The sequence below is a fragment of the Pseudocercospora fijiensis genome, assembly GCF_000340215.1.
Source record: "Pseudocercospora fijiensis CIRAD86 unplaced genomic scaffold MYCFIscaffold_1, whole genome shotgun sequence".
NCBI classification, from domain to species: Eukaryota; Fungi; Ascomycota; class Dothideomycetes; order Mycosphaerellales; family Mycosphaerellaceae; genus Pseudocercospora; species Pseudocercospora fijiensis.
This window is the reverse complement of record NW_006921532.1, coordinates 4,381,376-4,402,372: the sequence shown is the minus strand read 5'-3', so window position 1 is coordinate 4,402,372 and position 20,997 is coordinate 4,381,376. Positions and strand designations below refer to the sequence as shown.

The window sequence follows — 20,997 nt, the reverse complement described above, 5'->3', positions numbered from 1 at the left end:
CGGTCTGTTACAGCACTGCTAGCCCAGGTGCCTCCGCAACTTCTCGCTCACACCGTCTCCTGAAGTGCAGACTTCAACACCAAATACTCACATCAGACGTGCATGATCTTTGTGACGCGTGAGTCAGATCGTCTTGTCAAACCTGTCGGCGGGCGCATAGACTTCGTGGGCAGTCAAGTTTGTGTGGTCTACAACAATTGACCCTGGCCAAAGCCTAAATGCTCTGCCACGGCTATGATTCAACAGTAATAATCGTCGAGTGTGAGTCGATTTGACGCATGGTATTGGCATTGCACGGTGTTGCTGAGTCCACACAATATGCCTCCTTGCTTCCAGTGCCTCATGATTGTCAAGCCAGCGCTTTCACCGCGACAAGTTGCGTCACTTCTGTGTCTCATATTAAGCAGCGGACGGTCCATCTTGTGTGACATCTGAATCGGGCAAGCAAAGGGTACGCCATCCAGCCAGCCCTCCCGCGCTGGCGGCCCTCCTGGCACTTATACCGAGCCCCAGCTGCCCGCCCGAGCCCTAGTGGATATACTAATATAGAATCGCGCTGAATGAGATTACGTGCTGTTTCTACCTATTATATATTATATCTATTCTTAGTTAGTATTGTTAATAGGCGCGGAGCGCGTTACCTAGGAAGTTACGCCTCGAATTCTACCGTAGACCTAAAATTCGCATTTCTTCCCCCTTTTATAGTAGATTACTAGTATCTATCGAAAATAGCTAAATCTCTATCGTACGACGAGTTTCTCGATAATATTATCGCTAGCGGTAGTAGTAACGAGGCGGCGGTAGTAGTAGTAGAAGGCGCGCCTTTAGCGGCGGTAGAAGGCGCGCCTTCGGCGGTAGTAGTTATTAAGTCGTAGGAAGAGGTAGAAATAGAGGTAGAAGACGCGCCTTCGGCGGTAGTTATTAAGTCGTAGGAAGAGGTAGAAATAGAGGTAGAAGGCGCGCTCTCGGCGGTAGTTATCGAGTCGTAGGAAGAGGTTTAATTTGTCTTAGAGATATGTATTCGAGGCCGCTCGCGCTTACTATCGCTGCCGCGCGAGCGTATATCTCTACCTAAATATCGATTAGTCTCTCTAAGGCCGTAGAAGTACCTATTCTCGAAGAAAGTGCTCCCCTATAGGCTAATATCTCGCGAAGTCGACTTTATATCGTATATAGCGCTTAAGAAGTATATATAGGAAGAGTTTAGAAAGGTAAAGGGGTACGAGTTTAAGGAGTAGAAGCCGCGGAAGAACAGTAAAGGTATTAAATATCGCTATCTCTATATCTATAGGTGCTTTAGTTAGCCTAATAAAAGGACGTAGAATACGACTCGAAGGAAGACAATAACTAAGAAGATAGGGTGTTAGTTCTACTTCTACGCCGTTGCTATCGACCCTTCTAACCCTTCTAGTAGCTAGACTATCCGCTATTCGAGTAAAGAAGCTTACTATTGCTATAATTATAGACCTAACGACGTTATTAGCCTTACTGTCTATAGAAGCCGCTTAAGAACGGCTAACTTCCTCGAGCAATTAGAACGGCTTTAGTCCGTACGAATACTAACCTCTAAGATAATAGCCTATTTCCGAGGCCGTAGTGTTATTATTAAACTATAAGACCTATATAACATCTCTTAGCTTCGAAACCTTAACGTACGACGAGAAGCTAATTAGGCCGAGCAGATAGTTAAATTGCTCGAAGAATACGATATCTATAAGGACATTCAAACTAGACCTAATAGCGCTATTAAATCTATAGTAGCTCTTTATCCAGTCTTAATTAAGGCCTTTAAGCGGACACTATATACGCTTATTCTAGACACTACGTATTCGACTAACTTATACAACCTCGAGTTATTAGATATAGTCGCTACTAGACCGTTAAACGATACGATTAAGCTCGGTATCGGCCTTGTCCGTCCGAAGCCTAATAAGGCCGATTTTATATAACTTCTTACATCTATTAAATAAGCCTTTAAAGCCGCTAGTTGCGCTATGCTAATTGTTATCGGTACTAACCGTAAAGAGGCTTTAATACTAGCTTATTAAGAGATATTTCCTAGTTCTAAGAATATCGTTTGTAACTAGCATCTATAGTAAGATATACTCGCTCGAGTACGTAAAGAACGCGGCGAATTTAGATAGGTTAAGGACGACGACAATAGCGGCTAGACTAATAGCCCTTTAACTAACTAGTTTATAAAGCTATTTGTCTATACTATTTATAGTTAAACCGAGGCCGAGTTTAACAACAACGTTATTAAATTAGACAACGTCTATCCTATATTTAAGGCCTATCTCTATAAGAATTAGTAGCGCTATAAGTAACGAATAGTCGACTGCTAAACTAACGAAGTACTATACTTTAGCTATAAGACAACCTCTCGAGTCGAGTCCTACTATAGACGTATTAAACTCTAGCTTAACTATAGCAGTCGCTACGATATCTTTACGCTCTTCGAGGCACTAATTAAGTAGTAGAATAAGGGTTACGACCGCCGTCGCTACGCACTTGCCGAGAACCTAAAGCGCTATAATAAGGCAATCGTTAAGCTATTTTAGGCAAGTGTCTCTCGCGTTATAAGCGACTATTGTCTTCTCGAAGTATAGTAGCTCTATATACGTACTATAGCCCTTCTTAGGACTACGACTAACGACAATAGCAACGAGATTAAGCATTTAGGCTTCTCGTATAGCTGCGTTTAATGCACCTATAATAACTATCTTACTAAGACGTATAGCTATCCTTATAAGCACGAGATTATACGCCTTCTCGAGATAGGTAGAAGCCGTACGGTACTATTACCTTCTTACTTCTACGCTTACTAGTTTATCGACTTCTCGAAGCTCGTACGTTTACGAGAGCCTATAATAGTATATAGCAACCGTAAACCTATAACCGGCGGAGCGACACTATACTCGATAAAGCGTATAGCAACGGCTCGAGAATTAGACGACCTAAATAAGACTATAGTTACTAAGAAGCAGAAGATAGCGATAGTAAGGACTACGGACTTTATATTAGAACCTAGAGTCTTACTTACTTAGCTTCGTACGAGGGTTACTAAGCACTATAAGTATATAAAGAGCTAGTGCCGTATATAGTAGTGCCCTTGCTAGAAGGCTAACCGTCTATATAGACCTGCCTACTACCCTTAAGGCTTCGAGTACTATAATCTACGTTAAGAAGCACTTCCGGTTAAACTATAACCTCCTTAACCTCCCTCCGAGATAGACCTTCTATAGCAAGAACTAAATAAGCTTCGAGTGCGTAAAGAATAGCGCAATTAGTAATAGTAGGCGGCGTTATTAGAACAGTAACAACGATAGGCTGCTTAGCAACACTACTAGTACTAGCAACAATAATAATAGCCGCTTATATAGCTAATAGGACGGCTACTTTACTACTAGGTACTATAGTAATAGTACTATTAGTTTACTTAGTAGCAGTATTATATATAGTAGCAGGCTAGTTAGCAACAGAGGGATTAGTATAAGCTAGTATATATAGCATTACGTAGTTACAAGGCCGTAGGTCGTAACCCGCTTAGATCTAAGTAGATAGCAACTAATAATACCTTAAATTTTGCTATACTACTAATTTGCTAACAATCTTTGGCTTCATAGCTAGCGGTAGTGTAGTTGCCCGGTCGGAGATGGTTGCGGGGATTAGATTATCGCTTCTACACGCGATTTTATTAGGAACAGCGGATTCCATAATCCACTGTATTGCTGGGGCTCGGGCGGGCAGCTGGGGCTCGGTATAAGTGCCAGGGGCGGCCCTTGCAGAAGATCCGCTATAATTGCAGTATTGCAGGGATCCATAAAGACATGTTTCGTGACTGATGCGATGGTAGCACAATGAACACCCTTGCTGTTGATAATGCCATGTCAGACGGGAGTTGCTGGTCAACAGTGACACGTTGAAGTTTTACAATCGACGCCAGCAGAGCACACGCTGGTTCATCATGGCCATCTCATGTCTCGCTACGAACTTAGTACAGTACGAGGGTCACGATATAGCGCGCGCGTGCCACAGCGCGGCGCTAGAACTAGATCGTCAAACGCGATCCTCCTATGATCCGGCCCTTGGCGACATGTATTATTATTTGTTGAACTTGCGCAAGACCTTGAATTCTGGGCGGCCGTCCTGCACAGTGATTAGAGCGTGCAGCAGACGGGACAATGATAATACGCATCGTCGACGCCTCATGCAGTGTCATAGTCCGTGGGCCCGGTTGCTGGCATCATTCGAGAGCAGCGCGCAACGTAGCGAATGCGATGCGTGACATGTCCTTATCCGTCGGCTGGTACTGAGAAACGGTCGATACGCGAACCAGGATACTCCCATCAGCCTCTCAGTCCAGAGCGACTTTGGCAGTGGTTCTGTGCCATCGAGTGGGTCGACGCTTGTAGACTTTATGAAGCACGGGGCGGCCGATCTGGCAAGAACAGGATGGTGCTGATGCTGGCGTCTCGTATAGAATAGAGACTGAGCTCGGGGGGCCTGGGAAAGAATTGTTTGCGTCTCGCGGAGGCAGCGTGCCGCCTGGAGACGAGCATGCTTGTGGTACACGCAGTAGTAGTGAGCGAGCGAGGCATAGCTCTCAGAGTCTCAGACCTGCACGCAAGCGAGGACTGGGTGTCGGTGACGGAGGCATCATGTTGGCCAGAGGCAGAGGCAGTCTTATTAGATCTGAAGCTAGAGAATGCGAGGTCCAGCCGTGGTGCCGTTGTTGCGCTGTGCGAGACATTAATTATTGCCTTTTTAGACACACAACCGCTCCGCAGTCCACCCTGGCGACCTCACCACTCTAGTCCCGTACTTAGTACTGTTCGCGCCACAGGGTTGTCTCTTCTACAGCCTTGAGCCTACTAAAAAGGCACCTTACCTGACTGACTCCAGTACGTCGGCCGGTCGCTCGTGAAACAGAGCTGGGTGCAGGCGGCTAGACATGTTTATCTCGCGTCTCATACCAGTGGAATGAGATGAGCACTGTGTCGTCCACTGTCGCTTCAGTCGCTTCACTTACCACCAACATCGCCTTGTCGAGCGTTGGTCTGGCTGTCGCGCACCGGGATACCAACGACAACGACACCAGCGACTGTGAGGATATCCCCGTTCGCACCCGCACCGGCATGACTACTGCCACCTTCGCCGCGACGTACCATCTCGACACCACCCTCCCGCACGCCCGCAACCCTCTGTCCACGCCTTTTGCCTACTCGCCCGCTCAGCCACGGCGTCTGGCCAGCGAAAACACTCACCATGCCCGCTCACGCGCCGCCAGCACCACCAAGCTAGCGCAGAAGAGATACAGCTTGACACCCTCGACTTCAGGCTTTGGCTCAGGCATGGAACGGTCCCGGAGGGCTGACGAGCGCAATGGCGAAGGCAGAGGGACACCAACACCGGCAGCAGCGTTTGACAGGCACAGCGGAGGCCTGACGCCAAACACCACCTGGTTGCGCCGCCTGTCTAGCAGTCTTTCCACCTCACGCGACTCCAGTCGGACGCCCTCGTCTCGCCCCGGCTCGGCTGCTGTCTCTTACACCAACGGATCGTACGCCATATCGCAGTCAGGCTCGACCACCCCCATATGGCCAGACAACACCCAGCTCCAACTGCCCGCCCTGCCACCCAACAAGCTCGTCAAGCGCTCTTCCTCGTTGCATAGCGCCAATGGCTCCACTCCAGGATCAGGCTCTCGGATTCCCGTGTTTCGAAGACCTCTCACGAGTCATCAACGTTCCACTCCGCTGAAGGACGGACTCTCTGGTTCTGACAGTAACATTGATTTCCCAAATGCACCTGGCGCTCCACAGTCTCGCAATGCTCAATGGCGGCCATACTTTACGCCTCGCATCGCTCCGGAGCAAATACATCCGGCCAAGCGTCGTCGATCTACGAGCATTCCCAATCCCGTACGGAGAGTCTACCCTGATCGAAGGTACACTCCGACTCTTGTTTCGACGAAGGACGTGGTGCATCGTGCCGACGTAGAGCTCGATGACAGCCTCAGTGAGTATGAGCTCGATGCAAACCCCAAAATGGCAGCAAGTTCGGCTTCTTCGCCATTTCCTTCCCAAGTTGCCCATTTCGAGGCAGCCGCGTCTCCACGAAGGTCTTTCTCGATTGGTGACTTACTGTCTACCGGACCACACCCGTTGTGGAGACGTCCGTCTACTAGCAAAGGTCGTCCTTGGTCATCGAAATCTTTGCGCAAGTCCAGACCCAGAGTGGTTTCTGAACCTCAAGTGTCCATGGGAATCAATGCCAGCAGATTGACTGGACTTGATGTCGAACGTCCAGCGAAGCGTCGAGGCCTTACAGATCCAGCAACCTCGCGGCGCAGCGTCTACTCCTCATCAAGCAGCATCCCGCCCTACGAAATTGACCTGAATCTGGGCATTGAAGACTCAGGCCTGGATTACACCTATGATCAGTCGCGCATTTCCGAACCACCGTCCCGGAGTGCAACGCCAGATCACTATCGGCTACCACTCCCAATAGCTTCAGCCTCTGCATCGAACACCACGCGAATCTCTGGAGCTCATTCAGAGGTCACGTCTACAGTTGGTTCTGATAGCGAATATCGATCCGCAGGTGACAACAGCACTGATTATCAAAGTGAAAGCTACTATGATTCATTTCCCACTCGAACAACACGCAGCAGCTCTGGCCGTCGGGGGCCACACATCGAGACCATTTTCGACGAATCCCCTCCGACCTTCTCGTCCGGACGGAGCACAAAGCTGAGGGACTTCCTTAGTGATGGTCACGAGCATAACGGACGCTACAGTACAATCGAAGAAGAGGAGAGCGTTCTTACAACACCCGTGCGGTCGGTTCGCAATAGAAGTGTGACATCTACGCCATCAGCGCGACATGGCGTTTCGCACAACTTTACTTCCTCTCCACCGGTCCTAGGAATTATGCCGGATCCGGATGACATTGACTGGGATGCTGAAGAGGATGATGTGAAGGATAATCGTGGTCTGGGCATCCAGCAACACTCCTCTGTGCCTTCCTTCAACAGCGCAACATATTCGTCTGGAGCTCCCTTCCGATTTGGACCAGCCTTGCGGCCTGCCTACGCGCAGTCAGCCAACACCACGCCGCTACGCAATGGGTACTCGTCGATGGAGAAGGCGAGCTTATTTGACTGGGCTGAACCCCAGCCTAGCCCGAGCCATCCCAATCGCTCCCCTCCGCGGCCTAGAACGGTGCATGGAAAGAAGGATCAGGATAGCCGTGGGAGCCGGCCAGTCGGTCGACGGCCAGTCAGCGGGATGCACGCTCGCAGCCATAGTGTTCCCGTGGTGCCAGATCTCGACGGGAAGCGCAATAATGTGGTTGCCAACAAATTTGGCACCTGGGGCGTGGGCAGTAAAGGAGTCACTGAGGATTGGAATGAAGATTTCGACTTTGACGAGCCACAATTGATGGTTCAACATCTGGAGCAGGATGAGAAGCGGATTGACAGCGGCCACGAAATGTTTGTGCCCAGGTCGATCCGAGAGCAGCAGCAGAACGTGGTTGCTAACATAGGACTGCTTCGAGAATGGGGACTCTTAATCGAAGAATTGAAAGAGCTTCGCGTTCGAGCGGTTGCCCTGGAGATGTTGTCCGGGCCTTACGCTCGCGCATGGCAAGAAGTGGACGCCATGATCGAGCTCGCCGACCAGGAGACCGAAGAACAGACATTGGAGCCACGACGTACACCGCCTTCTTCGCCTGGGTTCGACATGAGTGCGTTCGAGGACGCCACTCCCAGCAAGGGCAGCGCGCGATCTCGCCAGTCTTCGGTGCACCAACCTGGACAAGATAATTCGCTCGCCGGCTCACCTGCGGTGGCGAGGACGAACTTGGGAACTCAAAGCACACCAGCAGTCACAAGGCCGCGCAAAGACTCAGAGCTGGTGGCGCAGAGCGTGATTGCTGCGCTGCAGACGAAACGCAGCGCGACAGACCCAGCAGCAGCGCAGTCCGCTTACCTGACCAACCGAAAAGTTCCGTTTGATACTGCGACGCTCCGACACATTGTCCCATATGTCAACAGTCTCAAGCGGAAAGTAAAAGATGCCTTGCGGGAGACTGAAGGTCTTTCAAGTCCACATCGCAAACGACCTCATCCTCCTCCTGCAGAGGGCAGTCCCCACGGCAATGAACCGGCGTTCCGCAGCATCTTCAACTCCCCACAAGACGATGATGTAACGACTCTACGACAGTCACGACGCGAGCAGGCAGCGACCGATAATGATGAATCCGACTCGTCGCTCGCCCAGTCCGATGGCCTGGCTAATAGAATGCAGCGGATGACATTTACTTGATCACATGCAGTTTGTGCCTTTTTTTGACGATCGAACGAACAGGCGTGTTGCCTTTCTTTATAATGCGCATCGACTTCATGTGCCTGGACCAGATAGGTCCATTTTCTACAGCATACACAGATGGAGTTACAGCACCCATTTTGGCGGGGACCAAAAGCGAGGGCGGATATCTGGCCGCGACGCTCGCAAGGGCAAAGGCGTTTAGCACAGCATATGTACAACAGGGCGCGTTTGGCTGTCTTGTTCTCGACCGGTCACAGATTGTGCGCCATGGCGAAAGCACTGCACATTGCGTGATGCTTTGGAAGCATGCTCTTTTTCTCGACTGTTCAATAGATGCTCTAGCATAGCGGTGGAGGGCCTTTCTGGTAGCTCTAGCATATTGGTATAGAAAAGAGCGGCTGCGACGAGGGCAGCACGGAGACTGCCTCTAGATATGGCTATTTTCCGCCTTTCCTTCGGGTGAAATCGAGCGTGACAACATGAGAACAATTGTACTGGGCAAAGTGTGCGTGCCTTGCCTTGCCTTGCCTTGCCTTGGCCGGGCATTATCTTTGGAATGTGACGACTGCCGCAGCGAACCCGAACCCGAACCCCTCACTAAAATATATCTAGTGAGCTGTCTGCATTTTTCCCACTGCTCTCTCACCGTCATCGGCCTTCCGCAGCATCTCAAAATCTTTTCTCAGAAGCCGCAGCGCAGCATATTCCACGTCAACGTCCAGTCAAGATGGGTGAGCCAGCACAGAAGTTCAAGGTTTGTGTGTCCCGCGCCGCAATGGCTGCATGTGCAAGTGTGTATGCAGCGACTGACACCAGTCTCGCAGGTGGCGGACATCAACCTCGCGGCCTTTGGCCGTCGAGAGATTGACCTCGCCGAGCAAGAGATGCCAGGTCTCATGGCCACTCGGGAGAAGTACGCCAAAGAGCAGCCGTTGAAGGGCGCCCGCATTGCTGGCTGCCTGCACATGAGTACGGCGTGCCATTGAATACCCCACCACGCAAGAAACACCCCGCTGATCACCAGCCCGACAGCCATCCAGACCGCTGTCCTTATCGAGACCCTCAAGGCTCTGGGTGCGGAGATCACCTGGACGTCGTGCAATATTTTCTCGACCCAGGACCACGCCGCCGCTGCCATCGCCGCCGCCGGTGTGCCCGTGTTCGCTTGGAAGGGCGAGACTGAAGAGGAGTACAACTGGTGCTTGGAGCAGCAGCTCAAGGCCTTCCCATCAGGCCAGCCACTGAACCTCATCCTCGACGATGGCGGTGACCTCACTGCTCTCGTGCACGCCAAGTACCCACAGATGCTGCAGGGCTGCTACGGTGTCTCCGAGGAGACCACCACTGGTGTCCACCATCTCTACAAAATGTTGAGGAACAAGGGCCGCGAACATGGCCTGCTCGCTCCGGCTATCAATGTCAACGACTCCGTGACCAAGAGCAAATTCGACAACCTGTATGGCTGCAGAGAATCGCTCGTCGACGGCATCAAGCGTGCCACCGATGTCATGATTGCTGGCAAGATCGCCGTAGTCGCTGGTTACGGTGATGTTGGCAAGGGCTGCGCTGAGGCTCTTCACTCCATGGGTGCCCGTGTGCTCGTCACCGAAATCGACCCCATCAACGCCCTGCAGGCTGCCATGGCTGGCTACCAGGTCACCACCATGGAAGATGCTGCTCCAACTGCACAGATCTTTGTCACCACCACCGGCTGCCGTGATATCATCGTCGGCAAGCACTTCGAGGCTATGCGTGAGGACGCTATTGTCTGCAACATCGGCCATTTCGACATTGAGATCGACGTTGCTTGGTTGAAGAAGAACGCCAAGGAGGTCGTCAGCATCAAGCCACAGGTCGACCGCTTCCTCATGCCAAATGGTCGTCACATCATTCTCCTTGCTGAGGGTCGTCTCGTCAACCTTGGATGTGCCACTGGCCACAGCTCTTTCGTTATGTCCTGCTCTTTCACCAATCAGGTCTTGGCGCAGATCATGCTTTACAAGGCTGGCGACAAGACATTCGCCAAGAAGTATGTCGAGTTTGCTCGCGCCATCGAGGGCGAGGCAGATGGTCCAATCAAGATTCAAGAGGAGGGACAGACCAAGTCGACCGTAGAGCGTATGCCGATCGGCGTCTACGTTCTGCCCAAGATCTTGGACGAGCAGGTCGCTCTGCTCCACCTCGACCACGTCAACGCTAAGCTGACCAAGATGACGGACGCCCAAGTCGAATACATGGGTCTACCAAGGGAGGGTCCATTCAAGAGCGAGATGTACCGCTACTAGGCGTCTTTTGATGGTTTCATGAGTTATGGGGGATGTTCAACACTGATTTGTACTTGCAAGATACCACGGGATTTGTCTTCAACGGCATTAGCGGCCAAAAGCATTTGCAAGGCGCGAGGCGTTCAACAAAGAGGATATCAAGCGCCAGGAATCTCACTTCAACTGAGATGGGGCGTTGGCTAGATGGGCCAAATTAGACAGACCTGTATCAGGAGAGGGTTGTACTAATGAACAAAAGTTTGTCAGGAAGCCTGCGCTAGGCTTTCCAGGAGCATTATTTTCAAATGTCAAATACCACCATCATCGACCGCAAAGAGACATGTCTCGAGCGAAGGGTGCACACAGGCTGCACGCACTGCCAATGCGAAACAAGCGTAGAGTGGTTGACGTACAGCATTCCTGGAATCTGGATGGAGTGGCGTTGTGGTCCCGCCACTGCGACTCCCGTATGACGCAGCTGAAGTCTTGGTAGAGCTGAGTCTTCCAGTAAGCGCACCGCGGCGTCGGCCTCCATGCATACCAAGACTGCTACAGAACTGTGTGTACGGACCGCATTCCTTAACGCCGCTTCTTGAAGATTGGCAGTTACCACGAGATTTCATTCAAAATGGACGAAGCTTGCTGCCCGTAACTTCTTCTGCACGCCGTGCACTCCTGATGACAGCACTCAACATGCGAAGCACTCTGAATACGCTGTTGGCCACTTCCGCTCTTTGGACGCTGGGTCGAGGTCAGTCTTCGACAGTCCAATGCTCGACCACAATCTCTGCCAGTTATGCTGCTCCTTCGCTCGCCGAAGGGTATGTAGCGCGGATTGTCGCTTCTAACCTTACCAGCCCACGTGGTATCAAGTTCGACAGTCAGGGTGCCCTCCTTGTTGTTCAGGAAGGAGTTGGAATATCAGTCCATAACATTGTCGATGCTGGCAACGACTGTCTGAGCGTGAGCAATAGCAAAGTCATTGTCGAGGATGATTCCTTGAATGTAAGCAAAAGGAACCTCCCGCGCTGTCGACAAAAGCATATCAAGGGCCCACTATTCACGATTGTCCGGAGATCAGCTGACGTTCTCGTAGCATGGTATTGAGCTCAGCGAGGGTGGCAACACGCTGTATGCGTCCAATGCAGAGTCTTTGTATTCTTGGGATTATTCGGCACAGAACCAAGCGACGACATCTGATTCACGAACATTAGTCAATGGTAGGAAACACTCCATGAGCAGCTATCCGAAGTTTGGGGCGTTGTTGACCTTGAAACTGTTGGGGTTTAGGAATGAATGGGACTGATCACTCCTCAAGAACACTTCTGCTATCACGACAGGTCCCCGGAATGATTGTGATCAACCGCGGCAGTTTTGAGAACATTGATGAGCGAGCTTTGAACATCAGCACAGGAGTCAGCCAAATCAAGGCATTCAACCTTTCCAACATTACAGATACGCCATGGGACTATCCAACGCAGGGGTTGCGGCTTGGATGGGGACTCCGCAACGATGTCGGTATTGCCGAACATCCTTCTACTGGCGGCATCTGGTCGGTCGAGAATTCAGCTGATCAGCTCAAGCGAGCGGGTGATGATATTCATGAAGACAATCCCGCCGAGAAGCTCAACTTTCTAGGATATCTCAACGGGACCGCGACGGAAGAGCAAGGAAGAAACTTTGGCTACCCAGAATGCTTCAGTGCTTGGAATCCAGAAGCTCTACCCAATTTTAATGGGACTGTTGGCGAGCAGTTCGCGATTGGTGACCTTTCTGCCACAAACAATGACAGCCTTTGCGCTGATCGTCAGACACCAAGGCTCAGCTTCCAGGCTCACATGGCTCCGTTGGATATCGTTTTCAACACAGCTGGCTCGGCAGCTTGGATCTCCTTCCATGGAAGCTGGAATAGAGATGAGCCTGTCGGCTACAAGCTGAGTGTTGTCGAATTTGCAGGCGGCGAGCCGACAGAAAACAGCTCGTCGACCGTTGCCGCAAAGGACATCATGTCCAACCAAGATCTCAGTGCTTGTCCGTCTGGCTGTTTCAGGCCAGTGGGACTTGCTTGGGACCAGCAGGGACGCCTCTTTATGTCCAGCGACAGCACCGGCGAGATCTATGTGATCACAAGGTAGGTAGCCAGGATGGACGATGAATCCTCTTCACAGCATTGGCTGACAAGCAATTATAGGAATGATGGCAACGACACCAACGTAGTCGGCACAAATGTGACGATCCCAGGCTCAACAGCTTCTGGGACGCAGTCTGCTTCGCCTTCTCAGGCTTCAAGCGCTGCTAGCACCTTTGCAGGACCAAGCGTTATTGGTGCTTTGTTCAGCGCTTTTGCATTGCTGCTATGAGAACGACGTCAGAGAGGTAGAATAGGTGTTTTATGGGAAACGGCACAAATATCAAAGCGCTTATCTAGTAGTAGCGTAATTGTCGAAAAAAAAAACGAGTTTTACTTTGCAAACAAGAAATGCTCTGTCCGGTTCAACCGAAGCCGATTCCGTCGTACTCGCATCGCTAAAATTTCGTCTGCAGCCAGCATTATTTATTGATTCTAGAACCACATATCTGCATCTTCGCATGTGTTGCATGCATACCGACAACATAAGCCAAAATTTTGCCGCGCCTTTCACATCGGCAGCAAAATGCAGGCGAGATGCCACGTGAATAATGGGAAGCGAAGAAAATCGACAAGGCAAGGGATGGAGTCACTTCGGAAGTTTATGAACATGTCACACTTTCGGGCGCTCCGGTCAAGAGCTTGGCATGTGGAGTCAGTAGGTGAAATGAAGGAGACACACCGGTCACTGCGGTCAGGCGCGAAAGCCCGTGGCGTTTGTATGGCGTGCGTAGAAGTGCAAGGAAGAAGGAAAGAGCGGTATGGAGGAAATGCGCAGTGATGGAAAGAGATATTGTGGTGGTGGCCTGAAATGCGAGTGAGTGGTGGATGACTCAATTCCAATGGGGTTTGCTCTCTCATTCTTCTACAATGCTGGCTAAATATGCTTTTATCATAACAGTGATGCTGGGTATCGTACCAATCTATCGGTGCATCTCCCGTCCAAGTCTCGTTGGTCATCCAATATGGGTTCTTCCTAATCTCACCCGTCGCTCCAAACGCCTCGCTAATGATGATACATTAATGATTCAAAGAAATAGTGTCTGTGTGAAATCACTGCCGTCGTGCATGTATCGCAATGACTGTCTTGAGCATTGCGACGATCTGCGAATCGTTGCCACATTGCGCTTGGGCAAGCTGCAGAGGTGTTTCGTATGCCTCGTTTCTGCTATACGGATTTGCTCCGTACTTCAGCAGCGTCTTCACCATTCTCGCGGAGCCTGCGACAATGGCGCAGTGAAGAGGACCGTTTCCGTCTGGCATGGGCTCGCAAGGATCAGCTCCGGCTTTCAACAGAAGCTCAGTCATCTCCACTTTCCCGGGCCAGATGCTCCAGTGAATAGCTGAACCACCGATGAACGATCGTTTCGTTAGGTCCGGCTTGTATTGCAGTAGCAGTGTCAAGAGCTCTGGTCCAGAGTACTTGCAAGCGTACATGACGGGAGTGGCTCGGTAGGCATTTTCGAGATTGATATCGGCACCGCGCTCGAGTAGGAAGCGAACGATGGCGATATTGTTGCTGCGGATGGCCTGATGTAAAGGACTGCTTGCGCAACGTTGACTGCAAGGATTGATTTCTGCTCCGTTCGCCACCAAGTATTGCACTGTCGCCATGTTTCCGTAGGAAGCTGCGCCTGCGAGTGCTGAGAGGTGGCCAGGTTTGGCGGGCTTGAAGGCTTCGAAGACACCGGGTACCAAGACTGAGGAGTCGATGGACGCCCCTTCGTCCAGGGCGATCTGCATGTTGGCAATGTCTCCAACGCATGCCGCCATGTACAGGTCACTGGAAAGCTCGTTGGTAGATGTCGCTGAAGAAGAAGAGTCGCTCCGAGCCATGGCAATGGATGTTCTCGGCGAAGTGGCTCCCGGAGATGTTGGAGGCGACCATTTGGACTTTGTGGCTTGGAACGAAGGTACCGTCGACAGTGATTGAGGCTTGTGTTGTCGTGGCATGTTCCGCTGATGACCAGAGCTGGTGTTCCCCGTCAATGAAGATTCGCGTGAAGGCGGGCTGATGGCAATAGCCAACCTCTGTCTCGGAGTGCCGTTGAACATGCAGGAGTCTTGTCGCTTAAGATTGTCTGAGTCGTTGACGTCGGGTGAAGTGCGGAGCATGGAGTTCACCAAGAACTTCTCGTATGATCGCATGGTATCGAAGCCCATAGTGAGTGGTGTGAAGGGTGGTGCAGGTAGAGTGTATGCAGTGGAAGCTAGGGAGGATTGCCGGGCAGTTTGTAGGATTGAGTCGACAGCTGGAGCGTAGCGTGTTATATTCCCCGAAGGCGTGTGCATTGGAAGCCAAGTGGAGTAGGGCAAGTATTGAGGCGAAGGCTCAGCTGAGAGGGTGGAGCGAGACTCGGTGTAGGGGCTGTCTACTAGTATAGAGGGCTGATAGAGGAGACGAAAGCGAATGGTGTGGTGTGTCATGCGAGGCAGACTGCGTGAAGATGGGCGGCAATAAGAAGAACAGCAGAGCTTACCGCGTCGTCGCGAAGGGGCCGAGTCAGTGCAGCGAGTGGTAGATTGCACTGTGACCTGCCCGCGAAATGCGCGACTTGTCATTCCGACTTTTGCACAGCGAAAGACTCAGCTCTGCGTGCAAAGTCAACTGGAAGTCGCGGTCAAGCTGCCTGCAGGTGCGTCGTGGCTCCGCCTCCGCCTCCGCCTCCGCCTCGGTGCCCCGCGTGGCACTGCAGCACGACGGAATGTGCTCGCAGAACGCTGGCTATGGCTGACTGCTGCATGCTTGTCGGCGGTAGCCTCGTACTCGTAGGGCTCCCGTCATAGGGCAGAAGGATGAGCCATTGCAGGTCCTGCGACTGTGATGGCAGCGTAGCATCGGGATACATACGATACGGCAGTGAATCACGTGCGGAAGGACTACGTGCCGTCCCGTGCCGTCCCGTGCCGTCCCGTGCCCTGAGGTGCCCTGCCCTGGCATCGCATCACTTTCACTCTTCAGCAACCCCTTGGGACACCGCCGCTGGCACTGCTACCCACTACTGTCAGTCTGTCACTCCACCGACACACACGCATTCCTATGCTTCCGCCGTAAAGTCGGTGTGTCTCGTCGTCGTTGCCGTATTGCGCAGAGCCGGCATCATGCTCAAGCTCAAGCTGGGCCGGCAGAACTCGCAGGCCTTCCAGGACGGTCAGAATGCACAGGCACAGGCAAAGGCGCAAGCCCAAGCACAACAGCAACAGACTGCTCCGTCGCCTGCCTCGTCCAGCGTGCCCACACCAGCCACCGGCAGCTTTAAGCTCAAACTGAATCTATCGCAACCACCGACACCCATCGAACAGTCGGCCTCCGCCTCGGCCTCCGCCTCTTCTTTCCCCGCAACATTTCCCAGCTCCACGGGCGAGAAGAAGAAGCGCACGAAGAAGGCCGATGGCACTGGCATCGGCAGGGGCAAGAAGCGCGCCGCCGACCCCGACGACGGCGACAGTCAACCCGCTCCAAAGCGTATCGCCAGCGGCCCTGCTCCTCCCGCTCCCTCTCGCAAGATCTCTCTCAAGCCGCCTCAGACGCCGGCTCTACAACGACCCAGCGCACCCAAGATCAGTATCCAGACCAGAAAAAAGTCACAGCCCAAGCTGGTCGAAATACGCGCTCGTGGCAAGATTCCAACGCGTGACAAGGGAGTTGGCTATGATTCAGAGGACTCGGATACGGAGAAAGATCCGGCCATCCAGCAGGCACTGGTGCTACGCATGGAAGATGGCGAAGACGCTCAATATTTGAGGCAGGCCATTGCAGAAGGCAAAATCGGCCAGAATGTCCAAGAGGGAGACGCCGATGTCAAGATCAGGTTCATCGAAAAGGGCTTTCGTCGTGCCGTCATCACTATCCGTCAGAGGATGTACGCTGCCGTGCTCGTGGATCTACCTTGCATTGTCGAGTCCATGAAGAGTTTTGACAGGAAAGGTTGGTGGAAAGTAGCAGATATCGCACAGATGCTGCTCGTTCTGGGTCAGTGTCGCAACGACGAGGAGGCCAGGGCGATGCCTCTACCGAGAGAAGTCAATAAGGACAACTACCAATATGCTCATGGCCTTACACCACCCATGCACTGGGCGCGGAAACGACGATTTCGAAAGCGACTCAATTACAACGAGAACATGAACATTGAGGAGGAAGTGGAAAGGCTCATTGCTGCAGACAAAGAACGCGAGAGGCTAGGAGGCAGAACGGAGATGCATAGAGGAGACGGACGAGAGCAACGTCAAGCCTCAGAGCCACGATCTGAGTTGGAGTATGTGGATGAAGAAGATGGAGAAGGCGCTCTGGAGACCATCGAAGGCGACGGTCAACAGTATGAATTCAATCTCGACGCTGAAGGTGATGAAGATGCCGAAGGAGACGAGGATCTCGAAGCCAAGATGCAAGCCATGTTTGACGAAGATGTGGAGGAAGGAGATGTTTCGCAGCTTGTCAGTGATTCGCCGGCTCCCATGGCTGACCAGGCTGCATCGATGGCTGCGGTAGAAAACGCCATGGCTGAAGATACCGATGCCACACCTGCAGCGACGCCTATGGCCGACACACAAGACGAGCAATCCGATGACGAAGAATCAGACGAAGACGACGAAGATTCTCCAGACGTCATCGACGAGGATGCGGCGGCCAAGGCAGCAGAGCGTGCACAGCAGCTCGAAGAAGTTGCGGACCTGGAGAAAGAGGTCGAGAGAGCAAGGCAGAAATCGAACGCTATGACCAATCAGTTGTTGCGTCAGCGTGAGATGCAACGTCTGAATGGGTTGCTGGAGGAGCTTGCCACAAAGAAGCGTGTCTTCGGCCTGGAGGATGACGACGATGAGTAATTGAGCACCATTACTATTTGACAGAAATGATACCCAAAACTAGCAGGGGCCACTCTGCAAACCATCAGCGTGACTGGAATTCTCGTTGCAGCCAAAGATCACTCGAACCGGTAAACAGCTATGAAATGCAAATCGAAGACTGTCATAAAAAATTCGATTGGGTATATGAAAGTAAATCATATGTAGTGCATTTCATGGAATAAGCACTAACTATGCTCCCCGTGGCTTCTGCTCGATCCTTTCCTCCTCCGTAAAAGCATTCGCAACATTATGAAATGCTTCCATGCACTATCCAAATTCTTGCCATCAATTCTTCACTTCCTGAATCTCAGCAGTCTCCATCTCCTTCTCCGTCTCCTGATGCACCACACCAGCTTTATCCTTCTCAACTTCGGACTCCAGAATGGCCGCCTCGTGTCCACTGCCTCCATTGCTCGCACTTTCAACGTCCTTGACCGGGTCGGTATGCTTCAGTCCAATCTCCGCAGTCCCAAACTTATCGGCAGGCTCTCTGTACGACGCGACGAAGTTCACGCAGAAAGGATATGTCCAAGCTACCAGGAAGAAGGCGAGTGGGACAGACATGGCTTTGGCTGTCGATGAGGCATCTGCTGCTCCGCCCAAAGCCTACAAAAAGCGAAGCGCACCAGGTCAGCAGATGCATCGAATATGAGGGTTTGTGCCTGGAAATCGTGAGACTTACTGGTGGCACTACTGCACCGCCACAGACACCGCCAACGATCCAACCTGCTCCGCGTTTGCTGTGTCTCCCAAGACCGCGCATACCAAGAGCGACGATGGTCGGGAAGATAATCGATTCGAAGAATAGTGTGATGTAGAGCATTGCTATGCCCGAGTTTCCGTGTTTGAGGCCAACGGCCGGAGAGATGAAGACGATGCACCTGTAAAGACTTGCGGTCAGAATGATATCTCTTCTGTAATAGGTTGAAGCTTGAAGAAAAAAAAAGAGAGAATATACATTGTCAGATAGACCAGAAATACCCATCGAGGTCTGATATATTTCATAAGTGCCACGCCGGCGAAACGTCCAATGGCAAAGGAACCTTGGGCTCCGGCCAGAAGCTGTGAGGCGACCTTGTCTGTTCTTCCTGCTTCTACTGCGTAATTGATAAAGTATGAAGCGACGGCGACTTGGGCTCCAACGTAGCAGAATTGGGCGAACGCGGCGTGGAAGAGTCTGTATTGTTTCCAGAAGGACTGATCGCTGCTTCCAGCGTGCGTCTCCTCAGCTTGGAACTCCATATCTGCGTCGGTGATTTCTGGTATCGGAGAGCTGGGGGGGTGATGTGTTAGAGAAACGAATCGATGGATCACATGCAGATTGTGATTTTGCCACACTTACAAGTAGAACACGACCGACAGAGCGAATACGAAACACGCAATCGCAAGGTATACCCACTGCACGTTCTTCAACGAATCCGTGCTGTCACCCGTATCCTTGAAGAAAACGTAAGAGCCAAGGACTGGAGCGACCACGGTTCCAACTCCATTGAAGGCTTGCGAAAGATTGATACGCATCTCAGAGTATCGTGGCGGTCCACACACGGTGATGTAAGGATTTGCTGCTGTTTCCAATGATCCAAGGCCATTGCCGATGATAAAGATGGCAGCACAGAAGCCGCCGAACGATCGATGAAGAATACAGGGCCAAGCGACCAAAGCGCCGATTCCGTACAGGCACAGGCCCCAGATGAAGACGATTTTGTAGCCATAATGGCGCAGCAGCCAGTTGGCGTGCCCAAGGGAGGCCAGAGGATATGCGCCGAAATATGCTGCTTGGAGTCCACTTGATCTCGACTTCGTTATGCCCAAAGTATTTTGAAAGTGCTTATTCAACGTGTCGAGCAGACCTGGCTCGCAGGTCAGACATGGGTAGGCTCAGTACGGAATTGTGCTTTCTTACCATAGGAGAAGCCCCAGAGGAAAAACAGTATGGTGACTAAGCAAATTGGGTCTGTGCGATGCACAGGTTAGTGCTCTCACGTCTCGTCAGACGGTGAAGATGGTGGCAAACGCACATATTGACGCCCGGAGTGTGAGCTCTGAAGCCTTCGTCCTGGTTGTGTTGCCTGTCTTCAGCGACTGCTTCTTGAAGATGGCCATGTTGGGCAGAATGATGGCGCGCACTCTATGAGTGGCCGCAACAGATCCTGCTCTTCTTGTGAGGCAACTTTTGATAACAGCCTGGAGATGGTGTGTCGGAGGAAGGTGAAGAAGGCGGTGTTTTTATTCAATGGTATGCGAAGTACACTACCAGTTCAGCCGCCAATTCGCCTGTGATATGTCCGCTGACCACATCAAGGATTAGTTGGGCTACCGAATGGCAGGCGCCGAACTTCATGAATGCAACCAAGATGCGATGCGAACAGACTCTTCCATCCCCAAGTCCTCCACATGGAGTGCATCCTTAGAAGTCTTCCCCACCTGCCGCACAGCCCCGCCTGTCGCACACCTCGATTTGACTTTCTCGAAATTCGACCTTCTATCTTCCAACAACTATAACTATAGATATAGACCAGCAATATAGGCGTGCAATAGCTGATTTGAAAGAGCAGAAGAAGCCGAATATTTCTGCTACTGTAAGGAAGTATTCCGTTAAGCGTACGAAATTAAGCAAGCTATAGAATAGTAAAGCTAGAACTAAGCAGTAGCAGTATAAAGAACAGCAATTACTGACACTATAATAAGAACAAACCCTCTGCGATTACATCAATATTCTTACTAAGTTAGCCCTCCCTCCGACCGCTATAATAATATGTAACTTCGCCTACGAAATCTATAGTAATATGCCTAGAAAGAACTAGCCTACTCGCTTTAAATACCGGTAGAGGGAACACCTAGATTCAGCATATATTAGCAACTTAGATAAGGCTCGTAAGAAGGCGGATAGCTATCTCTCCTATACTTAGTACTTCGAGAAGTTATAAGCGGCTATTAATAAGTACGATATTAAGCTAAAGAATATTATAAATATAGACGAGAAGGGCTTTATAATTAGGGTCTTAAGCAAGGCATTAAGATACTTCTTAAAGAACGCAGTTAAGAGTAGACAGCTTATAGGACACCTATAGGATAGCAACAGAGAGTAGATAACCTGTATTGTAGCTATTTCCGCTAACCTTACGAGCCTTCTACCTATACTAATCTATAAGGCTTAACCTAGCAATCTTTAGGACACCTAGGTAGAAGATATAGACCTAGATAAGCATACAGCCTTCTTTACAACCTCTCTAATAGGCTAGACTTTAGATAAACTCGGCTTCAAATAGTTAACTAAAGTATACGACCGTTTTATAAAGAAGAAGGCTCGTAATAGTCGCGATTAGAGGCTACTTATAATTAATAGACACGGCTCTTATTTAACTATAAAGTTTATTAACTAGGCTCTTAAAAGGAAGATATTAGTAGGCGTATATCTACCTTA

General features: G+C 51.1%; 7 protein-coding genes across 7 annotated transcripts; 5 read left to right on the top strand and 2 right to left on the bottom strand.

The window, feature by feature from the left end:
- Positions 1-4,988: 4,988 nt before the first annotated feature.
- MYCFIDRAFT_213190 (uncharacterized protein) lies at positions 4,989-8,767 on the top strand (the record flags this gene model as incomplete). Its single annotated transcript, XM_007923145.1, has 1 exon — positions 4,989-8,767. One exon carries the CDS (start codon positions 4,989-4,991, stop codon positions 8,331-8,333), a length of 3,345 nt encoding a protein of 1,114 aa, XP_007921336.1. The 3' UTR covers positions 8,334-8,767.
- Positions 8,768-8,988: 221 nt separating this feature from the next.
- MYCFIDRAFT_213189 (uncharacterized protein) lies at positions 8,989-10,893 on the top strand. Its single transcript, XM_007923144.1, has 3 exons — positions 8,989-9,090; positions 9,161-9,305; positions 9,369-10,893. The coding sequence occupies exons 1-3, from the start codon at positions 9,064-9,066 to the stop codon at positions 10,619-10,621; spliced, it is 1,425 nt and encodes a 474-aa protein (XP_007921335.1). The 5' UTR covers positions 8,989-9,063; the 3' UTR covers positions 10,622-10,893.
- A 400-nt stretch (positions 10,894-11,293) lies between these two features.
- On the top strand, positions 11,294-12,735 carry MYCFIDRAFT_127381 (uncharacterized protein; the record flags this gene model as incomplete). Its single annotated transcript, XM_007923143.1, has 3 exons — positions 11,294-11,605; positions 11,697-11,820; positions 11,891-12,735. The coding sequence occupies 3 exons, from the start codon at positions 11,294-11,296 to the stop codon at positions 12,733-12,735; spliced, it is 1,281 nt and encodes a 426-aa protein (XP_007921334.1).
- A 1,124-nt stretch (positions 12,736-13,859) lies between these two features.
- MYCFIDRAFT_111937 (uncharacterized protein) lies at positions 13,860-14,375 on the bottom strand (the record flags this gene model as incomplete). The annotated part of the gene is made up of 1 exon (XM_007923142.1): positions 13,860-14,375. A coding segment is annotated over one exon (516 nt), but the record flags the coding sequence as incomplete, so codon positions are not given.
- Positions 14,376-15,830: 1,455 nt separating this feature from the next.
- On the top strand, positions 15,831-17,552 carry MYCFIDRAFT_184957 (uncharacterized protein; the record flags this gene model as incomplete). Its single annotated transcript, XM_007923141.1, has 1 exon — positions 15,831-17,552. The coding sequence occupies one exon, from the start codon at positions 15,831-15,833 to the stop codon at positions 17,550-17,552; it is 1,722 nt and encodes a 573-aa protein (XP_007921332.1).
- A 306-nt stretch (positions 17,553-17,858) lies between these two features.
- MYCFIDRAFT_55192 (uncharacterized protein) lies at positions 17,859-19,879 on the bottom strand (the record flags this gene model as incomplete). The annotated part of the gene is made up of 7 exons (XM_007921939.1): positions 19,592-19,879; positions 19,477-19,527; positions 18,916-19,423; positions 18,532-18,846; positions 18,256-18,454; positions 17,993-18,179; positions 17,859-17,926 (listed from the first exon to the last, which is right to left on the bottom strand). The coding sequence occupies exons 1-7, from the start codon at positions 19,674-19,676 to the stop codon at positions 17,859-17,861; spliced, it is 1,413 nt and encodes a 470-aa protein (XP_007920130.1). The 5' UTR covers positions 19,677-19,879.
- On the top strand, positions 19,704-20,035 carry MYCFIDRAFT_169857 (uncharacterized protein; the record flags this gene model as incomplete). The annotated part of the gene is made up of 3 exons (XM_007923140.1): positions 19,704-19,734; positions 19,764-19,972; positions 20,009-20,035. 3 exons carry the CDS (start codon positions 19,704-19,706, stop codon positions 20,033-20,035), a joined length of 267 nt encoding a protein of 88 aa, XP_007921331.1.
- Between the last annotated feature and the right edge of the window lie 962 nt (positions 20,036-20,997).

Bases quoted from the DNA above. Each gene is read 5' to 3' on its own strand.
- MYCFIDRAFT_213189 (XM_007923144.1), top strand. From the start codon at position 9,064: ATGGGTGAGCCAGCACAGAAGTTCAAG. The intron at 9,091-9,160 runs GTTTGTGTGTCC...CCAGTCTCGCAG, and splicing joins AGCCAGCACAGAAGTTCAAG to GTGGCGGACATCAACCTCGC. The intron at 9,306-9,368 runs GTACGGCGTGCC...CCAGCCCGACAG, and splicing joins TGCTGGCTGCCTGCACATGA to CCATCCAGACCGCTGTCCTT.